The 20056-nt window shown below is 52.9% G+C and overlaps 1 protein-coding gene across 1 annotated transcript in view; it reads left to right on the top strand.

Annotated features, from left to right (window-relative positions):
- Positions 1-20056, top strand: part of LOC135460716 (uncharacterized) — a 52466-nt gene that overhangs the window by 11361 nt on the left and 21049 nt on the right. Inside the window, exons 4-9 of the mRNA XM_064737633.1 lie at positions 3486-3616; positions 9343-9415; positions 10543-10674; positions 12293-12423; positions 15821-15950; positions 17582-17713. Of these exons, the coding sequence (XP_064593703.1) occupies positions 3486-3616; positions 9343-9415; positions 10543-10674; positions 12293-12423; positions 15821-15950; positions 17582-17713 (729 nt within the window). The remainder of the gene's footprint in view (positions 1-3485; positions 3617-9342; positions 9416-10542; positions 10675-12292; positions 12424-15820; positions 15951-17581; positions 17714-20056) is intronic.

Below are 20056 nucleotides of genomic sequence, written 5' to 3'. Positions count from 1 at the left end.
AGTGCTGCCGGTGTCCTGGGTGTGTGCAGAGCAGAGCAGCCCCAGAAACCCCTTGGGCTGCCCACAAGTTGCCATGCCTTGTTCCCAGGTGTGCCCAGCTCTGCCAGGAGAAGGAGCCCGCAGTGCAGTGGGCACCGTGCCCTGCCCAGCCGGGGCTCTCTGGCACAGGGCAGCAGCAGCGCCAGCACCGTTCAACCCGCTCCTGCCTTGGCTTCCCCGGGGACACAGAAGCCTCTGGAAATCAGCACCGCCAGTGGCGTTCCCAGCTTGGAGCAGCTGCTGCTGGTGGGCAGATGCTGCCAGCTGGACTGCTTCCAAAGGGGAAGAAAGGCAGAGATGTACATGCACCACAGCCCTGGGCACGTCCAATAAAGGTGCAAGTATGTGGGCAGATTTGTTAGGAAGCTTTTCAGCTGTGATGCCAACAGTGCCTTCTCTCCTTGTTCTATGTGTTCTAGACGAGTAATGAAATGGTTGGCTCTGACAAGTAAGAAGTAGATGTTATGTGGATGTTCAAATGTGTACTGATGAATTTGTAATATATCCTTGTACTGGTTTAGGGCAAATTTGTTAAAGAATCTGCAAAGGAGGACCCCTCCAGAAAGCGAAACCCACACGGCCCCTCCCCCCAACCGGTTCGGGAAAAAATTCCTCGGAGAGAGGTGGAAAGAACCTGTTTATTTGACTGGCCCCGCACCCCCCAGCACACAAAATGAACAATACCCGATGACACCGCTCTGAGAAAGATGGCAAAATCAGAAAGTCTCTTTCGGGGGTGGTTGCTCTGTTCTCAGTCCCTCCGGCGCTGGGCCAGCCGCTGCAGCCGAACCCTTGGTGTTCCCGGGTCCCAGTCTGGAGCAGGTTCGAGATGGTCACAGGAACAGGAGAGGAGAAACAGTCCAGGAAGCAATGTGGACTGTTTAGCTAGAACTAGCTAATAAGCAGAGGCAGAAAGCAGAGCAGAAGCAAGAGCAGAAAAAGAGAGCAAGCAAAAGCAGCAAGCCAAAGCAGCAAGCAAAAGCAGCAAGCAAAAGCTGGAAGTAAAAAAAAAACAGCTCTGTGTACCGCTTGTCTCTGTGTCCTGATAAGAGAAACCCAAACAAAACTTCCACTCTTCAGTGCCGGTCTTAAAGGCACAGAACAGATGAATGGGGATATACAAGCATCATAACGTCTCCCCAGGACAATCCTCCCACAGTCATCTTTCTCCTCCCCCTTGGAATTGCCTTGGTAGTCAGGGCATTTGGGGAGGGCTGGCTTGTGACCAGCAGGCAGGGTGTAACAATACCTGACCTCCAGTCAAGGTGCAAGAAAGTAATCTCCACCAATGGACAGCAGAGAAAGAGTTGACTGACAAAACTTTTGGAGGGGCTAAGGGTATAAAAGGCAGAGCATCCTTTTTCTGGATGAGTGCATGTCTGCTAGTCATGGAGGCTCTCAATGCTGCAATTTTTCCTTATTTCATTCCTTTGTTAATGTTTAATATACCTTCGAAATGTTAAAAATTACAGTAATTTCTCAGATGTGCAATGCTGTGGGCCATTCTCTTGGTCTGGTTTCCTTTGCTTGTGTCCCAGCTGAGTACTCAGTGCTTGGAGTTCCTGTTGGACCCCCTGAACAACAGGGTTTGGCCCATGAGGGGAATTTGTGCTGCTTTGTGACAGAGGAGAACTTCCCAGGCTATTTTGTGTTTGCTCAAGGGAAGGTTGGTTATTGCTTTGCATAAACTCACAGACAACACAGAGCTGTCCTTTTGTGATGTCAAAGGCGTGGTTGCCACATTGTCGTAGTGACATCAGAAGGTTGCCTTGGTGCAGGGAAGGCCTGAGTGTCAGAGCAGCCATAGGCCTTGCTGAGATCAGGAGAACCCTCCTGGTCGTAGCATTTGTCACTAGGCAGCTGCCCACTGACAAGAGGCTTGACTTTTTAGTTTTTAGAAAAATTGCAGAAATGACAATAATTAACCATCTGGCCACTGCAGCTTTTGCTGCATATTCCATTACTTATTCCATTTATTATTTTATGAATTTAACACGTAAGTAGAGGTTTCCCTTCTACTTAGGTTAGGGTGTAACCTAACCTGGCTTTTGTATGTCCTTCTGCTCTTTCTTAGTGACTGATTTTCTGATTTTGAAACAGAAAGAGCATTAGGATGCCATTGCTTTGGTAAAGCTCCTGTCAAGTCATTCAGCTAAAAAGGGGGTGTCTGTAGCCACAGGGGCAGCATTTGCAAGGGAACCTGCAGGGCTTCAATTCCTTCCATGGGAGAGTTTGTGGCAGCAGAGTCTGTCATTTCCTCAGTTTGCTGGGACAAGCAAGACACCTTTGAAAATGTAGACTGGCAGACCTTCTTGGAAGGCCTTCTTAAAACTCTGCAATTTTTCCCAGAATTCAGGGAAAGCTTCTTTCTTTCAACAGTTTCTCTTGAAAGGATCTGACTGTCTAACTTGACCCTTTACAGAGTGCGAAAATTGTGATCTTCCCTTTGCATTGAAATGCAAACTCCAAAGCAGTGAAGTCTGCTCCAGAACCCAGCAGCTGCTGTATCTGAAGTGAAAAGGGCACCGTTGTGGGTGGGGAGCAAAAGGACGCAGGGCTGGCAGCCTTGAGCAGCTGAAGATGAGGCAGCGTGTGGCCAGGGGGCCAAGAAGGCCAAGGGCATGGTGGCCGGTGCCAGCAGCAGTGGGGCAGCAGGAGCAGGGCAGTGAGCGTGGCCCTGTGCTGGGCAGCGCTGCGGCCACAGCTGCAGTGCTGTGTGCACTTGTGGGCCCTGGGAAGCAGAAAGTCATGGAGGGGCTGCAGCGTGTGCACAGAAGGACAGGGGAGCTGGGCAACGGGCTGCAGCACAAGGCCAGGGAGGAGGTGCTGAGGGAGCTTCAGCCTGGAAAATGGGACGCAATTCAGGCACCTTCAGGCAGTCTTCCATCAATCCCTGCATGACGGTGCTCAGCACAAGGGCTGTTTCAGTGCCAAACATCTCCTCACTGCATCCAAGGGCTTGAGACACTGGAGCAGGTGACACTTCCATCTTGTGGTTTGTTGGCTCCTTGTTTTCTAGGAAGAGAAGGCCTGCTCCTTTTCCTGTTTTTCCAGCAAGCAAAGATGCTTCTGCAGAACATTTCCTGCTTTTCCCAGCCCTGCATGGGATTCTGATGCAGTTTTAGTTTTCCACATCAGCAGCAGCAGTAGCAAAGGCGTTGCTGTGGCTTTCCTACTTTTCCATTTCAGCGCTTGCTACCACTAAAAGCACCGTTTTGCCGAGACAACCCTGCTTGCTGATAGCAGCCAGGCAGGAGAAACCACTTCATATCCATCTAGAGCTCTGTTGAATTGGCCCATTTCAATTTGGTGGCTGTGACTTAGAACCCCTCTGTCGCTATGAAATGTTTAATTTTTCTTTTGAAGATATAGTGGTAGATGTGAAAAGAAATGAGGTTCTGCATGATAGGAAATGGCCTCTCCCTCATGCTTGTCTCTTGCCACAGATGGCAGAACCCGAGCCGTCTCTCTGCTGGCTCCCGCTGCTCCTGGAGAAGAAGGCAGAGAGGAGAAAACACAGGTGGATGACGGCCAGCCTCCATCAGTGCTCACACCAGAGCCTGAATATTGTGAAGCTGTAAGTGCTAGTAGTGTGCGGTGCTGTCTTTAGTGCAAGGCAGAGCTGCAAGTTTTGGAGCAGCCAGCACTTTGCTGTTGCCGGCTGAGGATGCTGGGTGCTGGAGTCCTGCCAGGAACTTGGGATTTCCTCCAGGAAGCGACCACAGAACTTTGCCACTGACCTGTCACATTGAGGCAGCAAAGGGCTGCTGCCTCTGGGAGAGCATCTGGCTGCTTGGCTCAGGGAAGCTCTATCTCTTGCCTTCTGCACTGCTATGGCCAAGGGCAAAGGAGGGAGTACTGGAGGTGCCAGGCCTTGGTTTGTTTGTTTCCACTTTTTCGAAAAGGTGTGCTTGCTTGTGAAAGAAGTCTGCAATTTCTTTGAGTAGTTCTTCACTTGTACAGTCTAATGTGGGCCAGCTGTCTTTTGGCTTTTCATAAGCTGCAAGAGGAGGATTGTGTGGTCCATGCAGCTGTGGCAGGCCATCCCCCTGGTGCGCGGCCAAAGAAACAAAGCCCGCAGTTGCAAAGCCTCCTTGTGAGGCCAAAAGCAGAGGTGGGCAGTTTCTCTTGCTGCGTATTTTTGTGCAGTCTGCAGCTTTGGCAAGTGCCTTGCAGCCTGGAGTGGGGGGTGAAGCTGCAAGTCCTTGACTGCTGTCTTGTGTTGCTCGGAAGAGGAAGGCCATCTTGCAATGGTGCCTGCTGTATCTGAAGTGAAATGGGCGCCTTTGTGGCTGGGGAGCTACGTGGGCCAAAAGGACGCAGGGCTGGCGCCTTGAGCAGCTGAAGATGAGGCAGCGTGTGGCCAGGGGCCAAGAAGGCCAAGGGCATGGTGGCCTGTGTCAGCAGCAGTGGGGCAGCAGAAGCAGGGCAGTGAGCGTGGCCCTGTGCTGGGCAGCGCTGCGGCCACAGCTGCAGTGCTGTGTGCACTTGTGGGCCCTGGGAAGCAGAAAGTCATGGAGGGGCTGCAGCGTGTGCACAGAAGGACAGGGGAGCTGGGCAAGGGGCTGCAGCACAAGGCCAGGGAGGAGGTGCTGAGGGAGCTTTAGCCTGTACAAGGGGAAGCTGTTGAGGCACCTTCAGGCAGACTTCCATCAATCCCTGCATGACAATGGTCAGCACAAGGGCTGTTTCAGTGCCCCACATCCCCTCACTGCATCCAAGGGGTTTAGACACTGGAGCAGGTGACACTTCCATCTTGTGGTTTGTTGGCTCCTTGTTTTCTAGGAAGAGAAGGCCTGCTCCTTTTCCTGTTTTTCCAGCAAGCAAAGATGCTTTTGCAAACTTTCCTGCTTTTCCCAGCCTGCATGGATTCTGATGCAGTTTTAGTTTTCCACATCAGCAGCAGCAGTAGCAAAGGCGTTGCTGTGGCTTTCCTACTTTTCCATTTCAGCGCTTGCTACCACTAAAAGCACCGTTTTGCCGAGACAACCCTGCTTGCTGATAGCAGCCAGGCAGGAGAAACCACTTCATATCCATCTAGAGTCTGTTGAATTGGCCCATTTTAATTTGGTGGCTGTGACTTAGAACCCTTCTGTCATTATGAAATATTTTGATTTTTCCTTAGAAGATGTGGTGGTACATGTGAACAGAAATGTGTTTCTACATGATAGGAAATGGCCTCTCCCTCATGCTTGTCTCTTGCCACAGATGACAGAACCCAGAGCCGTCTCTCTGCTGGCTCCTGCTGCTCCTGGAGAAGAAGGCAGAGAGGAGAAAACACAGGTGGATGACTGCCAGCCTCCATCAGTGCTCACACCAGAGCCTGAATATTGTGAAGCTGTAAGTGCTAGTAGTGTGCGGTGCTGTCTTTAGTGCAAGGCAGAGCTGCAAGTTTTGGAGCAGCCAGCACTTTGCTGTTGCCGGCTGAGGATGCTGGGTGCTGGAGTCCTGCCAGGAACTTGGGATTTCCTCCAGGCAGCGACCACAGAACTTGGCCGCTGACCTGTCACATTGAGGCAGCAAAGGGCTGCTGCCTCTGGGAGAGCATCTGGCTGCTTGGCTCAGGGAAGCTCTATCTCTTGCCTTCTGCACTGCTATGGCCAAGGGCAAAGGAGGGAGTACTGGAGGTGCCAGGCCTTGGTTTGTTTGTTTCCACTTTTTCGAAAAGGTGTGCTTGCTTGTGAAAGAAGTCTGCAATTTCTTTGAGTAGTTCTTCACTTGTACAGTCTAATGTGGGCCAGCTGTCTTTTGGCTTTTCATAAGCTGCAAGAGGAGGATTGTGTGGTCCATGCAGCTGTGGCAGGCCATCCCCCTGGTGCGCGGCCAAAGAAACAAAGCCCGCAGTTGCAAAGCCTCCTTGTGAGGCCAAAAGCAGAGGTGGGCAGTTTCTCTTGCTGCGTATTTTTGTGCAGTCTGCAGCTTTGGCAAGTGCCTTGCAGCCTGGAGTGGGGGGTGAAGCTGCAAGTCCTTGACTGCTGTCTTGTGTTGCTCGGAAGAGGAAGGCCATCTTGCAATGGTGCCTGCTGTATCTGGAGTGAAATGGGCACCTTTGTGGCTGGGGAGCTGCGTGGGCCTAAAGGAGCCAGGGGTGCTGGCGGCCTTGAGCAGCTGAAGATGAGACAGCGTGTGGCCAGGGGGCCAAGAAGGCCAAGGGCATGGTGGCTGTGCCAGCAGCAGTGGGGCAGCAGGAGCAGGGCAGTGAGCGTGGCCCTGTGCTGGGCAGCGCTGCGGCCACAGCTGGAGTGCTGTGTGCACTCGTGGGCCCTGGGGAGCAGAAAGTCATGGAGGGGCTGCAGCGTGTGCACAGAAGGACAGGGGAGCTGGGCAACGGGCTGCAGCACAAGGCCAGGGAGGAGGTGCTGAGGGAACTTTAGCCTGGAAAATGGGACGCAATTCAGGCACCTTCAGGCAGTCTTCCATCAATCCCTGCATGACGGTGCTCAGCACAAGGGCTGTTTCAGTGCCAAACATCTCCTCACTGCATCCAAGGGCTTGAGACACTGGAGCAGGTGACACTTCCATCTTGTGGTTTGTTGGTCCTTGTTTTTAGGAAGAGAAGGCCTGCTCCTTTTCCTGTTTTTCCAGCAAGCAAAGATGCTTCTGCAGAACATTTCCTGCTTTTCCCAGCCCTGCATGGGATTCTGATGCAGTTTTAGTTTTCCACATCAGCAGCAGCAGTAGCAAAGGCGTTGCTGTGGCTTTCCTACTTTTCCATTTCAGCGCTTGCTACCACTAAAAGCACCGTTTTGCCGAGACAACCCTGCTTGCTGATAGCAGCCAGGCAGGAGAAACCACTTCATATCCATCTAGAGCTCTGTTGAATTGGCCCATTTCAATTTGGTGGCTGTGACTTAGAACCCCTCTGTCGCTATGAAATGTTATGGTTTTTCTTTTGAAGATGTAGTGGTAGATGTGAAAAGAAATGAGGTTCTGCATGATAGGAAATGGCCTCTCCCTCATGCTTGTCTCTTGCCACAGATGGCAGAACCCAGAGCCGTCTCTCTGCTGGCTCCTGCTGCTCCTGGAGAAGAAGGCAGAGAGGAGAAAACACAGGTGGATGACTGCCAGCCTCCATCAGTGCTCACACCAGAGCCTGAATATTGTGAAGCTGTAAGTGCTAGTAGTGTGCGGTGCTGTCTTTAGTGCAAGGCAGAGCTGCAAGTTTTGGAGCAGCCAGCACTTTGCTGTTGCCGGCTGAGGATGCTGGGTGCTGGAGTCCTGCCAGGAACTTGGGATTTCCTCCAGGCAGCGACCACAGAACTTGGCCGCTGACCTGTCACATTGAGGCAGCAAAGGGCTGCTGCCTCTGGGAGAGCATCTGGCTGCTTGGCTCAGGGAAGCTCTATCTCTTGCCTTCTGCACTGCTATGGCCAAGGGCAAAGGAGGGAGTACTGGAGGTGCCAGGCCTTGGTTTGTTTGTTTCCACTTTTTCGAAAAGGTGTGCTTGCTTGTGAAAGAAGTCTGCAATTTCTTTGAGTAGTTCTTCACTTGTACAGTCTAATGTGGGCCAGCTGTCTTTTGGCTTTTCATAAGCTGCAAGAGGAGGATTGTGTGGTCCATGCAGCTGTGGCAGGCCATCCCCCTGGTGCGCGGCCAAAGAAACAAAGCCCGCAGTTGCAAAGCCTCCTTGTGAGGCCAAAAGCAGAGGTGGGCAGTTTCTCTTGCTGCGTATTTTTGTGCAGTCTGCAGCTTTGGCAAGTGCCTTGCAGCCTGGAGTGGGGGGTGAAGCTGCAAGTCCTTGACTGCTGTCTTGTGTTGCTCGGAAGAGGAAGGCCATCTTGCAATGGTGCCTGCTGTATCTGAAGTGAAATGGGCGCCTTTGTGGCTGGGGAGCTACGTGGGCCAAAAGGACGCAGGGCTGGCGGCCTTGAGCAGCTGAAGATGAGGCAGCGTGTGGCCAGGGGGCCAAGAAGGCCAAGGGCATGGTGGCCTGTGTCAGCAGCAGTGGGGCAGCAGAAGCAGGGCAGTGAGCGTGGCCCTGTGCTGGGCAGCGCTGCGGCCACAGCTGCAGTGCTGTGTGCACTTGTGGGCCCTGGGAAGCAGAAAGTCATGGAGGGGCTGCAGCGTGTGCACAGAAGGACAGGGGAGCTGGGCAACGGGCTGCAGCACAAGGCCAGGGAGGAGGTGCTGAGGGAGCTTTAGTCTGGAAAATGAGACGCAATTCAGGCACCTTCAGGCAGTCTTCCATCAATCCCTGCATGACGGTGCTCAGCACAAGGGCTGTTTCAGTGCCAAACATCTCCTCACTGCATCCAAGGGCTTGAGACACTGGAGCAGGTGACACTTCCATCTTGTGGTTTGTTGGCTCCTTGTTTTCTAGGAAGAGAAGGCCTGCTCCTTTTCCTGTTTTTCCAGCAAGCAAAGATGCTTTTGCACGACGTTTCCAACTTTTCCCAACCATGGATGTGATACTGATGCAGTTTTAGTTTTCCACATCAGCAGCAGCAGTAGCAAAGGCGTTGCTGTGGCTTTCCTACTTTTCCATTTCAGCGCTTGCTACCACTAAAAGCACCATTTTGCCGGGACAACCCTGCTTGCTGATAGCAGCCAGGCAGGAGAAACCACTTCATATCCATCTAGAGCTCTGTTGAATTGGCCCATTTCAATTTGGTGGCTGTGACTTAGAACCCCTCTGTCGCTATGAAATGTTATGGTTTTTCTTTTGAAGATGTAGTGGTAGATGTGAAAAGAAATGAGGTTCTGCATGATAGGAAATGGCCTCTCCCTCATGCTTGTCTCTTGCCACAGATGACAGAACCCAGAGCCATCTCTCTGCTGGCTCCTGCTGCTCCTGGAGAAGAAGGCAGAGAGGAGAAAACACAGGTGGATGACTGCCAGCCTCCATCAGTGCTCACACCAGAGCCTGAATATTGTGAAGCTGTAAGTGCTAGTAGTGTGCGGTGCTGTCTTTAGTGCAAGGCAGAGCTGCAAGTTTTGGAGCAGCCAGCACTTTGCTGTTGCCGGCTGAGGATGCTGGGTGCTGGAGTCCTGCCAGGAACTTGGGATTTCCTCCAGGCAGCGACCACAGAACTTGGCCGCTGACCTGTCACATTGAGGCAGCAAAGGGCTGCTGCCTCTGGGAGAGCATCTGGCTGCTTGGCTCAGGGAAGCTCTATCTCTTGCCTTCTGCACTGCTATGGCCAAGGGCAAAGGAGGGAGTACTGGAGGTGCCAGGCCTTGGTTTGTTTGTTTCCACTTTTTCGAAAAGGTGTGCTTGCTTGTGAAAGAAGTCTGCAATTTCTTTGAGTAGTTCTTCACTTGTACAGTCTAATGTGGGCCAGCTGTCTTTTGGCTTTTCATAAGCTGCAAGAGGAGGATTGTGTGGTCCATGCAGCTGTGGCAGGCCATCCCCGTGCTGTGCGGCAAACGAAACAAAGTGCGGAGTTGTAAAGCCTTCTTTGAGGCCAAAAGCAGAAGTGGACAGTTTCTCTTGCTGCATATTTTGGTGCAGTCTGCAGCTTTGGCAAGTGGCTTGGAGCCCGGAGTGGGGGTGAAGCTGCAAGTGCTTGACTGCTGTGTTGTGTTGCTCGAAGAGGAAGGCCATCTTGCAATGGTGCCTGCTGTATCTGAAGTGAAATGGGCGCCTTTGTGGCTGGGGAGCTACGTGGGCCAAAAGGACGCAGGGCTGGCAGCCTTGAGCAGCTGAAGATGAGGCAGCGTGTGGCCAGGGGGCCAAGAAGGCCAAGGGCATGGTGGCCTGTGTCAGCAGCAGTGGGGCAGCAGAAGCAGGCAGTGAGCGTGGCCCTGTGCTGGGCAGCGCTGCGCCACAGCTGCAGTGCTGTGTGCACTTGTGGGCCCTGGAAGCAGAAAGTCATGGAGGGCTGCAGCGTGTGCACAGAAGGACATGGGAGCTGGGCAACGGCTGCAGCACAAGGCCAGGAGGAGGTGCTGAGGAACTTTAGCCTGGAAAATGGACGCAATTCAGCACCTTCAGGCAGTCTTCCATCAATCCCTGCATGACGGTGCTCAGCACAAGGCTGTTTCAGTGCCAAACATCTCCTCACTGCATCCAAGGCTTGAGACACTGGAGCAGGTGACACTTCCATCTTGTGGTTTGTTGGCTCCTTGTTTTCTAGGAAGAGAAGGCCTGCTCCTTTTCCTGTTTTTCCAGCAAGCAAAGATGCTTCTGCAGAACATTTCCTGCTTTTCCCAGCCCTGCATGGGATTCTGATGCAGTTTTAGTTTTCCACATCAGCAGCAGCAGTAGCAAAGGCGTTGCTGTGCTTTCCTACTTTTCCATTTCAGCGCTTGCTACCACTAAAAGCACCGTTTTGCCGAGACAACCCTGCTTGCTGATAGCAGCCAGGCAGGAGAAACCACTTCATATCCATCTAGAGCTCTGTTGAATTGGCCCATTTCAATTTGGTGGCTGTGACTTAGAACCCCTCTGTCGCTATGAAATGTTATAATTTTTCTTTTGAAGATATAGTGGTAGATGTGAAAAGAAATGAGGTTCTGCATGATAGGAAATGGCCTCTCCCTCATGCTTGTCTCTTGCCACAGATGGCAGAACCCAGAGCCGTCTCTCTGCTGGCTCCCGCTGCTCCTGGAGAAGAAGGCAGAGAGGAGAAAACACAGGTGGATGACGGCCAGCCTCCATCAGTGCTCACACCAGAGCCTGAATATTGTGAAGCTGTAAGTGCTAGTAGTGTGCGGTGCTGTCTTTAGTGCAAGGCAGAGCTGCAAGTTTTGGAGCAGCCAGCACTTTGCTGTTGCCGGCTGAGGATGCTGGGTGCTGGAGTCCTGCCAGGAACTTGGGATTTCCTCCAGGCAGCGACCACAGAACTTGGCCGCTGACCTGTCACATTGAGGCAGCAAAGGGCTGCTGCCTCTGGGAGAGCATCTGGCTGCTTGGCTCAGGGAAGCTCTATCTCTTGCCTTCTGCACTGCTATGGCCAAGGGCAAAGGAGGGAGTACTGGAGGTGCCAGGCCTTGGTTTGTTTGTTTCCACTTTTTCGAAAAGGTGTGCTTGCTTGTGAAAGAAGTCTGCAATTTCTTTGAGTAGTTCTTCACTTGTACAGTCTAATGTGGGCCAGCTGTCTTTTGGCTTTTCATAAGCTGCAAGAGGAGGATTGTGTGGTCCATGCAGCTGTGGCAGGCCATCCCCCGTGCGGCGCAAAGAAACAAAGGCCGCAGTTGTAAAGCCTCTTTGAGGCCAAAAGCAGAAGTGGCAGTTTCTCTTGCTGCATATTTTTGTGCAGTCTGCAGCTTTGGCAAGTGCCTTGCAGCCTGGAGTGGGGGGTGAAGCTGCAAGTCCTTGACTGCTGTCTTGTGTTGCTCGGAAGAGGAAGGCCATCTTGCAATGGTGCCTGCTGTATCTGAAGTGAAATGGGCGCCTTTGTGGCTGGGGAGCTACGTGGGCCAAAAGGACGCAGGGCTGGCGGCCTTGAGCAGCTGAAGATGAGGCAGCGTGTGGCCAGGGAAGGCCAAGGGCATGGTGGCCTGTGTCAGCAGCAGTGGGGCAGCAGAAGCAGGGCAGTGAGCGTGGCCCTGTGCTGGGCAGCGCTGCGGCCACAGCTGCAGTGCTGTGTGCACTTGTGGGCCCTGGGAAGCAGAAAGTCATGGAGGGGCTGCAGCGTGTGCACAGAAGGACAGGGGAGCTGGGCAACGGGCTGCAGCACAAGGCCAGGGAGGAGGTGCTGAGGGACTTTAGCTGGAAAATGGAGACGCAATTCAGGCACCTTCAGGCAGTCTTCCATCAATCCCTGCATGACGGTGCTCAGCACAAGGGCTGTTTCAGTGCCAAACATCTCCTCACTGCATCCAAGGCTTGAGACACTGGAGCAGGTGACACTTCCATCTTGTGGTTTGTTGGCTCCTTGTTTTCTAGGAAGAGAAGGCCTGCTCCTTTTCCTGTTTTTCCAGCAAGCAAAGATGCTTTGCAGAACGATTTCCTGCTTTTCCCACCTGATGGATTCTGATGCAGTTTTAGTTTTCCACATCAGCAGCAGCAGTAGCAAAGGCGTTGCTGTGGCTTTCCTACTTTTCCATTTCAGCGCTTGCTACCACTAAAAGCACCGTTTTGCCGGACAACCCTGCTTGCTGATAGCAGCCAGGCAGGAGAAACCACTTCATATCCATCTAGAGCTCTGTTGAATTGGCCCATTTCAATTTGGTGGCTGTGACTTAGAACCCCTCTGTCGCTATGAAATGTTATAATTTTTCTTTTGAAGATATAGTGGTAGATGTGAAAAGAAATGAGGTTCTGCATGATAGGAAATGGCCTCTCCCTCATGCTTGTCTCTTGCCACAGATGCAGAACCCAGAGCCGTCTCTCTGCTGGCTCCCGCTGCTCCTGGAGAAGAAGGCAGAGAGGAGAAAACACAGGTGGATGACGGCCAGCCTCCATCAGTGCTCACACCAGAGCCTGAATATTGTGAAGCTGTAAGTGCTAGTAGTGTGCGGTGCTGTCTTTAGTGCAAGGCAGAGCTGCAAGTTTTGGAGCAGCCAGCACTTTGCTGTTGCCGGCTGAGGATGCTGGGTGCTGGAGTCCTGCCAGGAACTTGGGATTTCCTCCAGGCAGCGACCACAGAACTTGGCCGCTGACCTGTCACATTGAGGCAGCAAAGGGCTGCTGCCTCTGGGAGAGCATCTGGCTGCTTGGCTCAGGGAAGCTCTATCTCTTGCCTTCTGCACTGCTATGGCCAAGGGCAAAGGAGGGAGTACTGGAGGTGCCAGGCCTTGGTTTGTTTGTTTCCACTTTTTCGAAAAGGTGTGCTTGCTTGTGAAAGAAGTCTGCAATTTCTTTGAGTAGTTCTTCACTTGTACAGTCTAATGTGGGCCAGCTGTCTTTTGGCTTTTCATAAGCTGCAAGAGGAGGATTGTGTGGTCCATGCAGCTGTGGCAGGCCATCCCCTGGTGGCGGCCAAAGAAACAAAGCCCGCAGTTGCAAAGCCTCCTTGTGAGGCCAAAAGCAGAGGTGGGCAGTTTCTCTTGCTGCGTATTTTTGTGCAGTCTGCAGCTTTGGCAAGTGCCTTGCAGCCTGGAGTGGGGGGTGAAGCTGCAAGTCCTTGACTGCTGTCTTGTGTTGCTCGGAAGAGGAAGGCCATCTTGCAATGGTGCCTGCTGTATCTGAGTGAAATGGGCGCCTTTGTGGCTGGGGAGCTACGTGGGCCAAAAGGACGCAGGGCTGGCGGCCTTGAGCAGCTGAAGATGAGGCAGCCTGTGGCCAGGGGGCCAAGAAGGCCAAGGGCATGGTGGCCTGTGTCAGCAGCAGTGGGCAGCAGAAGCAGGGCAGTGAGCGTGGCCCTGTGCTGGGCAGCGCTGCGGCCACAGCTGCAGTGCTGTGTGCACTTGTGGGCCTGGGAAGCAGAAAGTCATGGAGGGGCTGCAGCGTGTGCACAGAAGGACTGGGGAGCTGGGCAACGGGCTGCAGCACAAGGCCAGGGAGGAGGTGCTGAGGGAGCTTTAGTCTGGAAAATGAGACGCAATTCAGGCACCTTCAGGCAGTCTTCCATCAATCCCCGCATGACGGTGCTCAGCACAAGGGCTGTTTCAGTGCCAAACATCTCCTCACTGCATCCAAGGGCTTGAGACACTGGAGCAGGTGACACTTCCATCTTGTGGTTTGTTGGCTCCTTGTTTTCTAGGAAGAGAAGGCCTGCTCCTTTTCCTGTTTTTCCAGCAAGCAAAGATGCTTTTGCACAACGTTTCCAACTTTTCCCAACCATGGATGTGATTCTGATGCAGTTTTAGTTTTCCACATCAGCAGCAGCAGTAGCAAAGGCGTTGCTGTGGCTTTCCTACTTTTCCATTTCAGCGCTTGCTACCACTAAAAGCACCATTTTGCCGGGACAACCCTGCTTGCTGATAGCAGCCAGGCAGGAGAAACCACTTCATATCCATCTAGAGCTCTGTTGAATTAGCCCATTTTAACTTGGTGGCTGTGACTTAGAACCCTCTGTCGCTATGAAATGTTATGGTTTTTCTTTTGAAGATGTAGTGGTAGATGTGAAAAGAAATGAGGTTCTGCATGATAGGAAATGGCCTCTCCCTCATGCTTGTCTCTTGCCACAGATGACAGAACCCAGAGCCATCTCTCTGCTGGCTCCTGCTGCTCCTGGAGAAGAAGGCAGAGAGGAGAAAACACAGGTGGATGACTGCCAGCCTCCATCAGTGCTCACACCAGAGCCTGAATATTGTGAAGCTGTAAGTGCTAGTAGTGTGCGGTGCTGTCTTTAGTGCAAGGCAGAGCTGCAAGTTTTGGAGCAGCCAGCACTTTGCTGTTGCCGGCTGAGGATGCTGGGTGCTGGAGTCCTGCCAGGAACTTGGGATTTCCTCCAGGCAGCGACCACAGAACTTGGCCGCTGACCTGTCACATTGAGGCAGCAAAGGGCTGCTGCCTCTGGGAGAGCATCTGGCTGCTTGGCTCAGGGAAGCTCTATCTCTTGCCTTCTGCACTGCTATGGCCAAGGGCAAAGGAGGGAGTACTGGAGGTGCCAGGCCTTGGTTTGTTTGTTTCCACTTTTTCGAAAAGGTGTGCTTGCTTGTGAAAGAAGTCTGCAATTTCTTTGAGTAGTTCTTCACTTGTACAGTCTAATGTGGGCCAGCTGTCTTTTGGCTTTTCATAAGCTGCAAGAGGAGGATTGTGTGGTCCATGCAGCTGTGGCAGGCCATCCCCTGTGTGCGGCAAAGAAACAAAGCTCGCAGTTGCAAACCCTTTCTTTGAGGCCAAAAGCAAAAGTGGACAGTTTCTCTTGCTGCTATTTTTGTGCAGTCTGCAGCTTTGGCAAGTGCCTTGCAGCCGGAGTGGGGGGTGAAGCTGCAAGTCCTTGACTGCTGTCTTGTGTTGCTCGGAAGAGGAAGGCCATCTTGCAATGGTGCCTGCTGTATCTGAAGTGAAATGGGCGCCTTTGTGGCTGGGGAGCTACGTGGGCCAAAAGGACGCAGGGCTGGCAGCCTTGAGCAGCTGAAGATGAGGCAGCGTGTGGCCAGGGGGCCAAGAAGGCCAAGGGCATGGTGGCCTGTGTCAGCAGCAGTGGGGCAGCAGAAGCAGGGCAGTGAGCGTGGCCCTGTGCTGGGCAGCGCTGCGGCCACAGCTGCAGTGCTGTGTGCACTTGTGGGCCCTGGGAAGCAGAAAGTCATGGAGGGGCTGCAGCGTGTGCACAGAAGGACAGGGGAGCTGGGCAACGGGCTGCAGCACAAGGCCAGGGAGGAGGTGCTGAGGGAACTTTAGCCTGGAAAATGGGACGCAATTCAGGCACCTTCAGGCAGTCTTCCATCAATCCCTGCATGACGGTGCTCAGCACAAGGGCTGTTTCAGTGCCAAACATCTCCTCACTGCATCCAAGGGCTTGAGACACTGGAGCAGGTGACACTTCCATCTTGTGGTTTGTTGGCTCCTTGTTTTCTAGGAAGAGAAGGCCTGCTCCTTTTCCTGTTTTTCCAGCAAGCAAAGATGCTTCTGCAGAACATTTCCTGCTTTTCCCAGCCCTGCATGGGATTCTGATGCAGTTTTAGTTTTCCACATCAGCAGCAGCAGTAGCAAAGGCGTTGCTGTGGCTTTCCTACTTTTCCATTTCAGCGCTTGCTACCACTAAAAGCACCGTTTTGCCGAGACAACCCTGCTTGCTGATAGCAGCCACGCAGGAGAAACCACTTCATATCCATCTAGAGTGCTGTTGAATTGGCCCATTTTAATTTGGTGGCTTTCACTTAGAACCCCTCTGTCACTATGAAATATTTTGATTATTCCTTTGAAGATATGGTGGTAGATGTGAAAAGAAATGAGGTTCTACATGATAGGTAACAGCCTGTCCCTCATGCTTGTCTCTTGCCACAGATGGCAGAACCCAGAGCCGTCTCTTGCTGGCTCCGCTGCTCCTGGAGAAGAAGGCAGAGAGGAGAAAACACAGGTGGATGACGGCCAGCCTCCATCAGTGCTCACACCAGAGCCTGAATATTGTGAAGCTGTAAGTGCTAGTAGTGTGCGGTGCTGTCTTTAGTGCAAGGCAGAGCTGCAAGTTTTGGAGCAGCCAGCACTTTGCTGTTGCCGGCTGAGGATGCTGGGTGCTGGAGTCCTGCCAGGAACTTGGGATTTCCTCCAGGAAGCGACCACAGAACTTGGCCGCTGACCTGTCACATTGAGGCAGCAAAGGGCTGCTGCCTCTGGGAGAGCATCTGGCTGCTTGGCTCAGGGAAGCTCTATCTCTTGCCTTCTGCACTGCTATGGCCAAGGGCAAAGGAGGGAGTACTGGAGGTGCCAGGCCTTGGTTTGTTTGTTTCCACTTTTTCGAAAAGGTGTGCTTGCTTGTGAAAGAAGTCTGCAATTTCTTTGAGTAGTTCTTCACTTGTACAGTCTAATGTGGGCCAGCTGTCTTTTGGCTTTTCATAAGCTGCAAGAGGAGGATTGTGTGGTCCATGCAGCTGTGGCAGGCCATCCCCTGGTGCGCGGCCAAAGAAAACAAGCCCGCAGTTGCAAAGCCTCTTGTGAGGCCAAAAGCAGAGGTGGGCAGTTTCTCTTGCTGCGTATTTTTGTGCAGTCTGCAGCTTTGGCAAGTGCCTTGCAGCTGGAGTGGGGGGTGAAGCTGCAAGTCCTTGACTGCTGTCTTGTGTTGCTCGGAAGAGGAAGGCCATCTTGCAATGGTGCCTGCTGTATCTGAAGTGAAATGGGCGCCTTTGTGGCTGGGGAGCTACGTGGGCCAAAAGGACGCAGGGCTGGCGCCTTGAGCAGCTGAAGATGAGGCAGCGTGTGGCCAGGGGGCCAAGAAGGCCAAGGGCATGGTGGCCTGTGTCAGCAGCAGTGGGGCAGCAGAAGCAGGGCAGTGAGCGTGGCCCTGTGCTGGGCAGCGCTGCGGCCACAGCTGCAGTGCTGTGTGCACTTGTGGGCCTGGGAAGCAGAAAGTCATGGAGGGGCTGCAGCGTGTGCACAGAAGGACTGGGGAGCTGGGCAACGGGCTGCAGCACAAGGCCAGGGAGGAGGTGCTGAGGGAGCTTTAGTCTGGAAAATGAGACGCAATTCAGGCACCTTCAGGCAGTCTTCCATCAATCCCTGCATGACGGTGCTCAGCACAAGGGCTGTTTCAGTGCCAAACATCTCCTCACTGCATCCAAGGGCTTGAGACACTGGAGCAGGTGACACTTCCATCTTGTGGTTTGTTGGCTCCTTGTTTTCTAGGAAGAGAAGGCCTGCTCCTTTTCCTGTTTTTCCAGCAAGCAAAGATGCTTTTGCACGACGTTTCCAACTTTTCCCAACCATGGATGTGATACTGATGCAGTTTTAGTTTTCCACATCAGCAGCAGCAGTAGCAAAGGCGTTGCTGTGGCTTTCCTACTTTTCCATTTCAGCGCTTGCTACACTAAAAGCACCATTTTGCGGGACAACCCTGCTTGCTGATAGCAGCCAGGCAGGAGAAACCACTTCATATCCATCTAGAGCTCTGTTGAATTGGCCCATTTCAATTTGGTGGCTGTGACTTAGAACCCCTCTGTCGCTATGAAATGTTACGGTTTTTCTTTTGAAGATATAGTGGTAGATGTGAAAAGAAATGAGGTTCTGCATGATAGGAAATGGCCTCTCCCTCATGCTTGTCTCTTGCCACAGATGACAGAACCCAGAGCCGTCTCTCTGCTGGCTCCTGCTGCTCCTGGAGAAGAAGGCAGAGAGGAGAAAACACAGGTGGATGACTGCCAGCCTCCATCAGTGCTCACACCAGAGCCTGAATATTGTGAAGCTGTAAGTGCTAGTAGTGTGCGGTGCTGTCTTTAGTGCAAGGCAGAGCTGCAAGTTTTGGAGCAGCCAGCACTTTGCTGTTGCCGGCTGAGGATGCTGGGTGCTGGAGTCCTGCCAGGAACTTGGGATTTCCTCCAGGCAGCGACCACAGAACTTGGCCGCTGACCTGTCACATTGAGGCAGCAAAGGGCTGCTGCCTCTGGGAGAGCATCTGGCTGCTTGGCTCAGGGAAGCTCTATCTCTTGCCTTCTGCACTGCTATGGCCAAGGGCAAAGGAGGGAGTACTGGAGGTGCCAGGCCTTGGTTTGTTTGTTTCCACTTTTTCGAAAAGGTGTGCTTGCTTGTGAAAGAAGTCTGCACTTTCTTTGAGTAGTTCTTCACTTGTACAGTCTAATGTGGGCCAGCTGTCTTTTGGCTTTTCATAAGCTGCAAGAGGAGGATTGTGTGGTCCATGCAGCTGTGGCAGGCCATCCCCGTGCTGTGCGGCAAACGAAACAAAGTGCGGAGTTGTAAAGCCTTCTTTTGAGGCCAAAAGCAGAAGTGGACAGTTTCTCTTGCTGCATATTTTTGTGCAGTCTGCAGCTTTGGCAAGTGCCTTGCAGCCTGGAGTGGGGGGTGAAGCTGCAAGTCCTTGACTGCTGTCTTGTGTTGCTCGGAAGAGGAAGGCCATCTTGCAATGGTGCCTGCTGTATCTGAAGTGAAATGGGCGCCTTTGTGGCTGGGGAGCTACGTGGGCCAAAAGGACGCAGGGCTGGCGGCCTTGAGCGGCTGAAGATGAGGCAGCGTGTGGCCAGGGGGCCAAGAAGGCCAAGGGCATGGTGGCCTGTGTCAGCAGCAGTGGGGCAGCAGAAGCAGGGCAGTGAGCGTGGCCCTGTGCTGGGCAGCGCTGCGGCCACAGCTGCAGTGCTGTGTGCACTTGTGGGCCCTGGGAAGCAGAAAGTCATGGAGGGGCTGCAGCGTGTGCACAGAAGGACAGGGGAGCTGGGCAACGGGCTGCAGCACAAGGCCAGGGAGGAGGTGCTGAGGGAACTTTAGCCTGGAAAATGGGACGCAATTCAGGCACCTTCAGGCAGTCTTCCATCAATCCCTGCATGACGGTGCTCAGCACAAGGGCTGTTTCAGTGCCAAACATCTCCTCACTGCATCCAAGGGCTTGAGACACTGGAGCAGGTGACACTTCCATCTTGTGGTTTGTTGGCTCCTTGTTTTCTAGGAAGAGAAGGCCTGCTCCTTTTCCTGTTTTTCCAGCAAGCAAAGATGCTTCTGCAGAACATTTCCTGCTTTTCCCAGCCCTGCATGGGATTCTGATGCAGTTTTAGTTTTCCACATCAGCAGCAGCAGTAGCAAAGGCGTTGCTGTGGCTTTCCTACTTTTCCATTTCAGCGCTTGCTACCACTAAAAGCACCGTTTTGCCGAGACAACCCTGCTTGCTGATAGCAGCCAGGCAGGAGAAACCACTTCATATCCATCTAGAGCTCTGTTGAATTGGCCCATTTCAATTTGGTGGCTGTGACTTAGAACCCCTCTGTCGCTATGAAATGTTATAATTTTTCTTTTGAAGATATAGTGGTAGATGTGAAAAGAAATGAGGTTCTGCATGATAGGAAATGGCCTCTCCCTCATGCTTGTCTCTTGCCACAGATGGCAGAACCCAGAGCCGTCTCTCTGCTGGCTCCCGCTGCTCCTGGAGAAGAAGGCAGAGAGGAGAAAACACAGGTGGATGACTGCCAGCCTCCATCAGTGCTCACACCAGAGCCTGAATATTGTGAAGCTGTAAGTGCTAGTAGTGTGCGGTGCTGTCTTTAGTGCAAGGCAGAGCTGCAAGTTTTGGAGCAGCCAGCACTTTGCTGTTGCCGGCTGAGGATGCTGGGTGCTGGAGTCCTGCCAGGAACTTGGGATTTCCTCCAGGCAGCGACCACAGAACTTGGCCGCTGACCTGTCACATTGAGGCAGCAAAGGGCTGCTGCCTCTGGGAGAGCATCTGGCTGCTTGGCTCAGGGAAGCTCTATCTCTTGCCTTCTGCACTGCTATGGCCAAGGGCAAAGGAGGGAGTACTGGAGGTGCCAGGCCTTGGTTTGTTTGTTTCCACTTTTTGGAAAGGTGTGTTTTGCTTGTGAAAGAGGTCTGCACTTTCTTTGAGTAGTTCTTCACTTGTACAGTCTAATGTGGGCCAGCTGTCTTTTGGCTTTTCATAAGCTGCAAGAGGAGGATTGTGTGGTCCATGCAGCTGTGGCAGGCCATCCCCCTGGTGCGCGGCCAAAGAAACAAAGCCCGCAGTTGCAAAGCCTCCTTGTGAGGCCAAAAGCAGAGGTGGGCAGTTTCTCTTGCTGCGTATTTTTGTGCAGT

This window comes from Zonotrichia leucophrys, unplaced genomic scaffold, assembly GCF_028769735.1.
Source record: "Zonotrichia leucophrys gambelii isolate GWCS_2022_RI unplaced genomic scaffold, RI_Zleu_2.0 Scaffold_94_176072, whole genome shotgun sequence".
NCBI lineage: Eukaryota > Metazoa > Chordata > Aves > Passeriformes > Passerellidae > Zonotrichia > Zonotrichia leucophrys.
The sequence above is the reverse complement of the archived record's forward strand: the minus strand, read 5'-3'. Positions and strand labels throughout refer to the sequence as shown.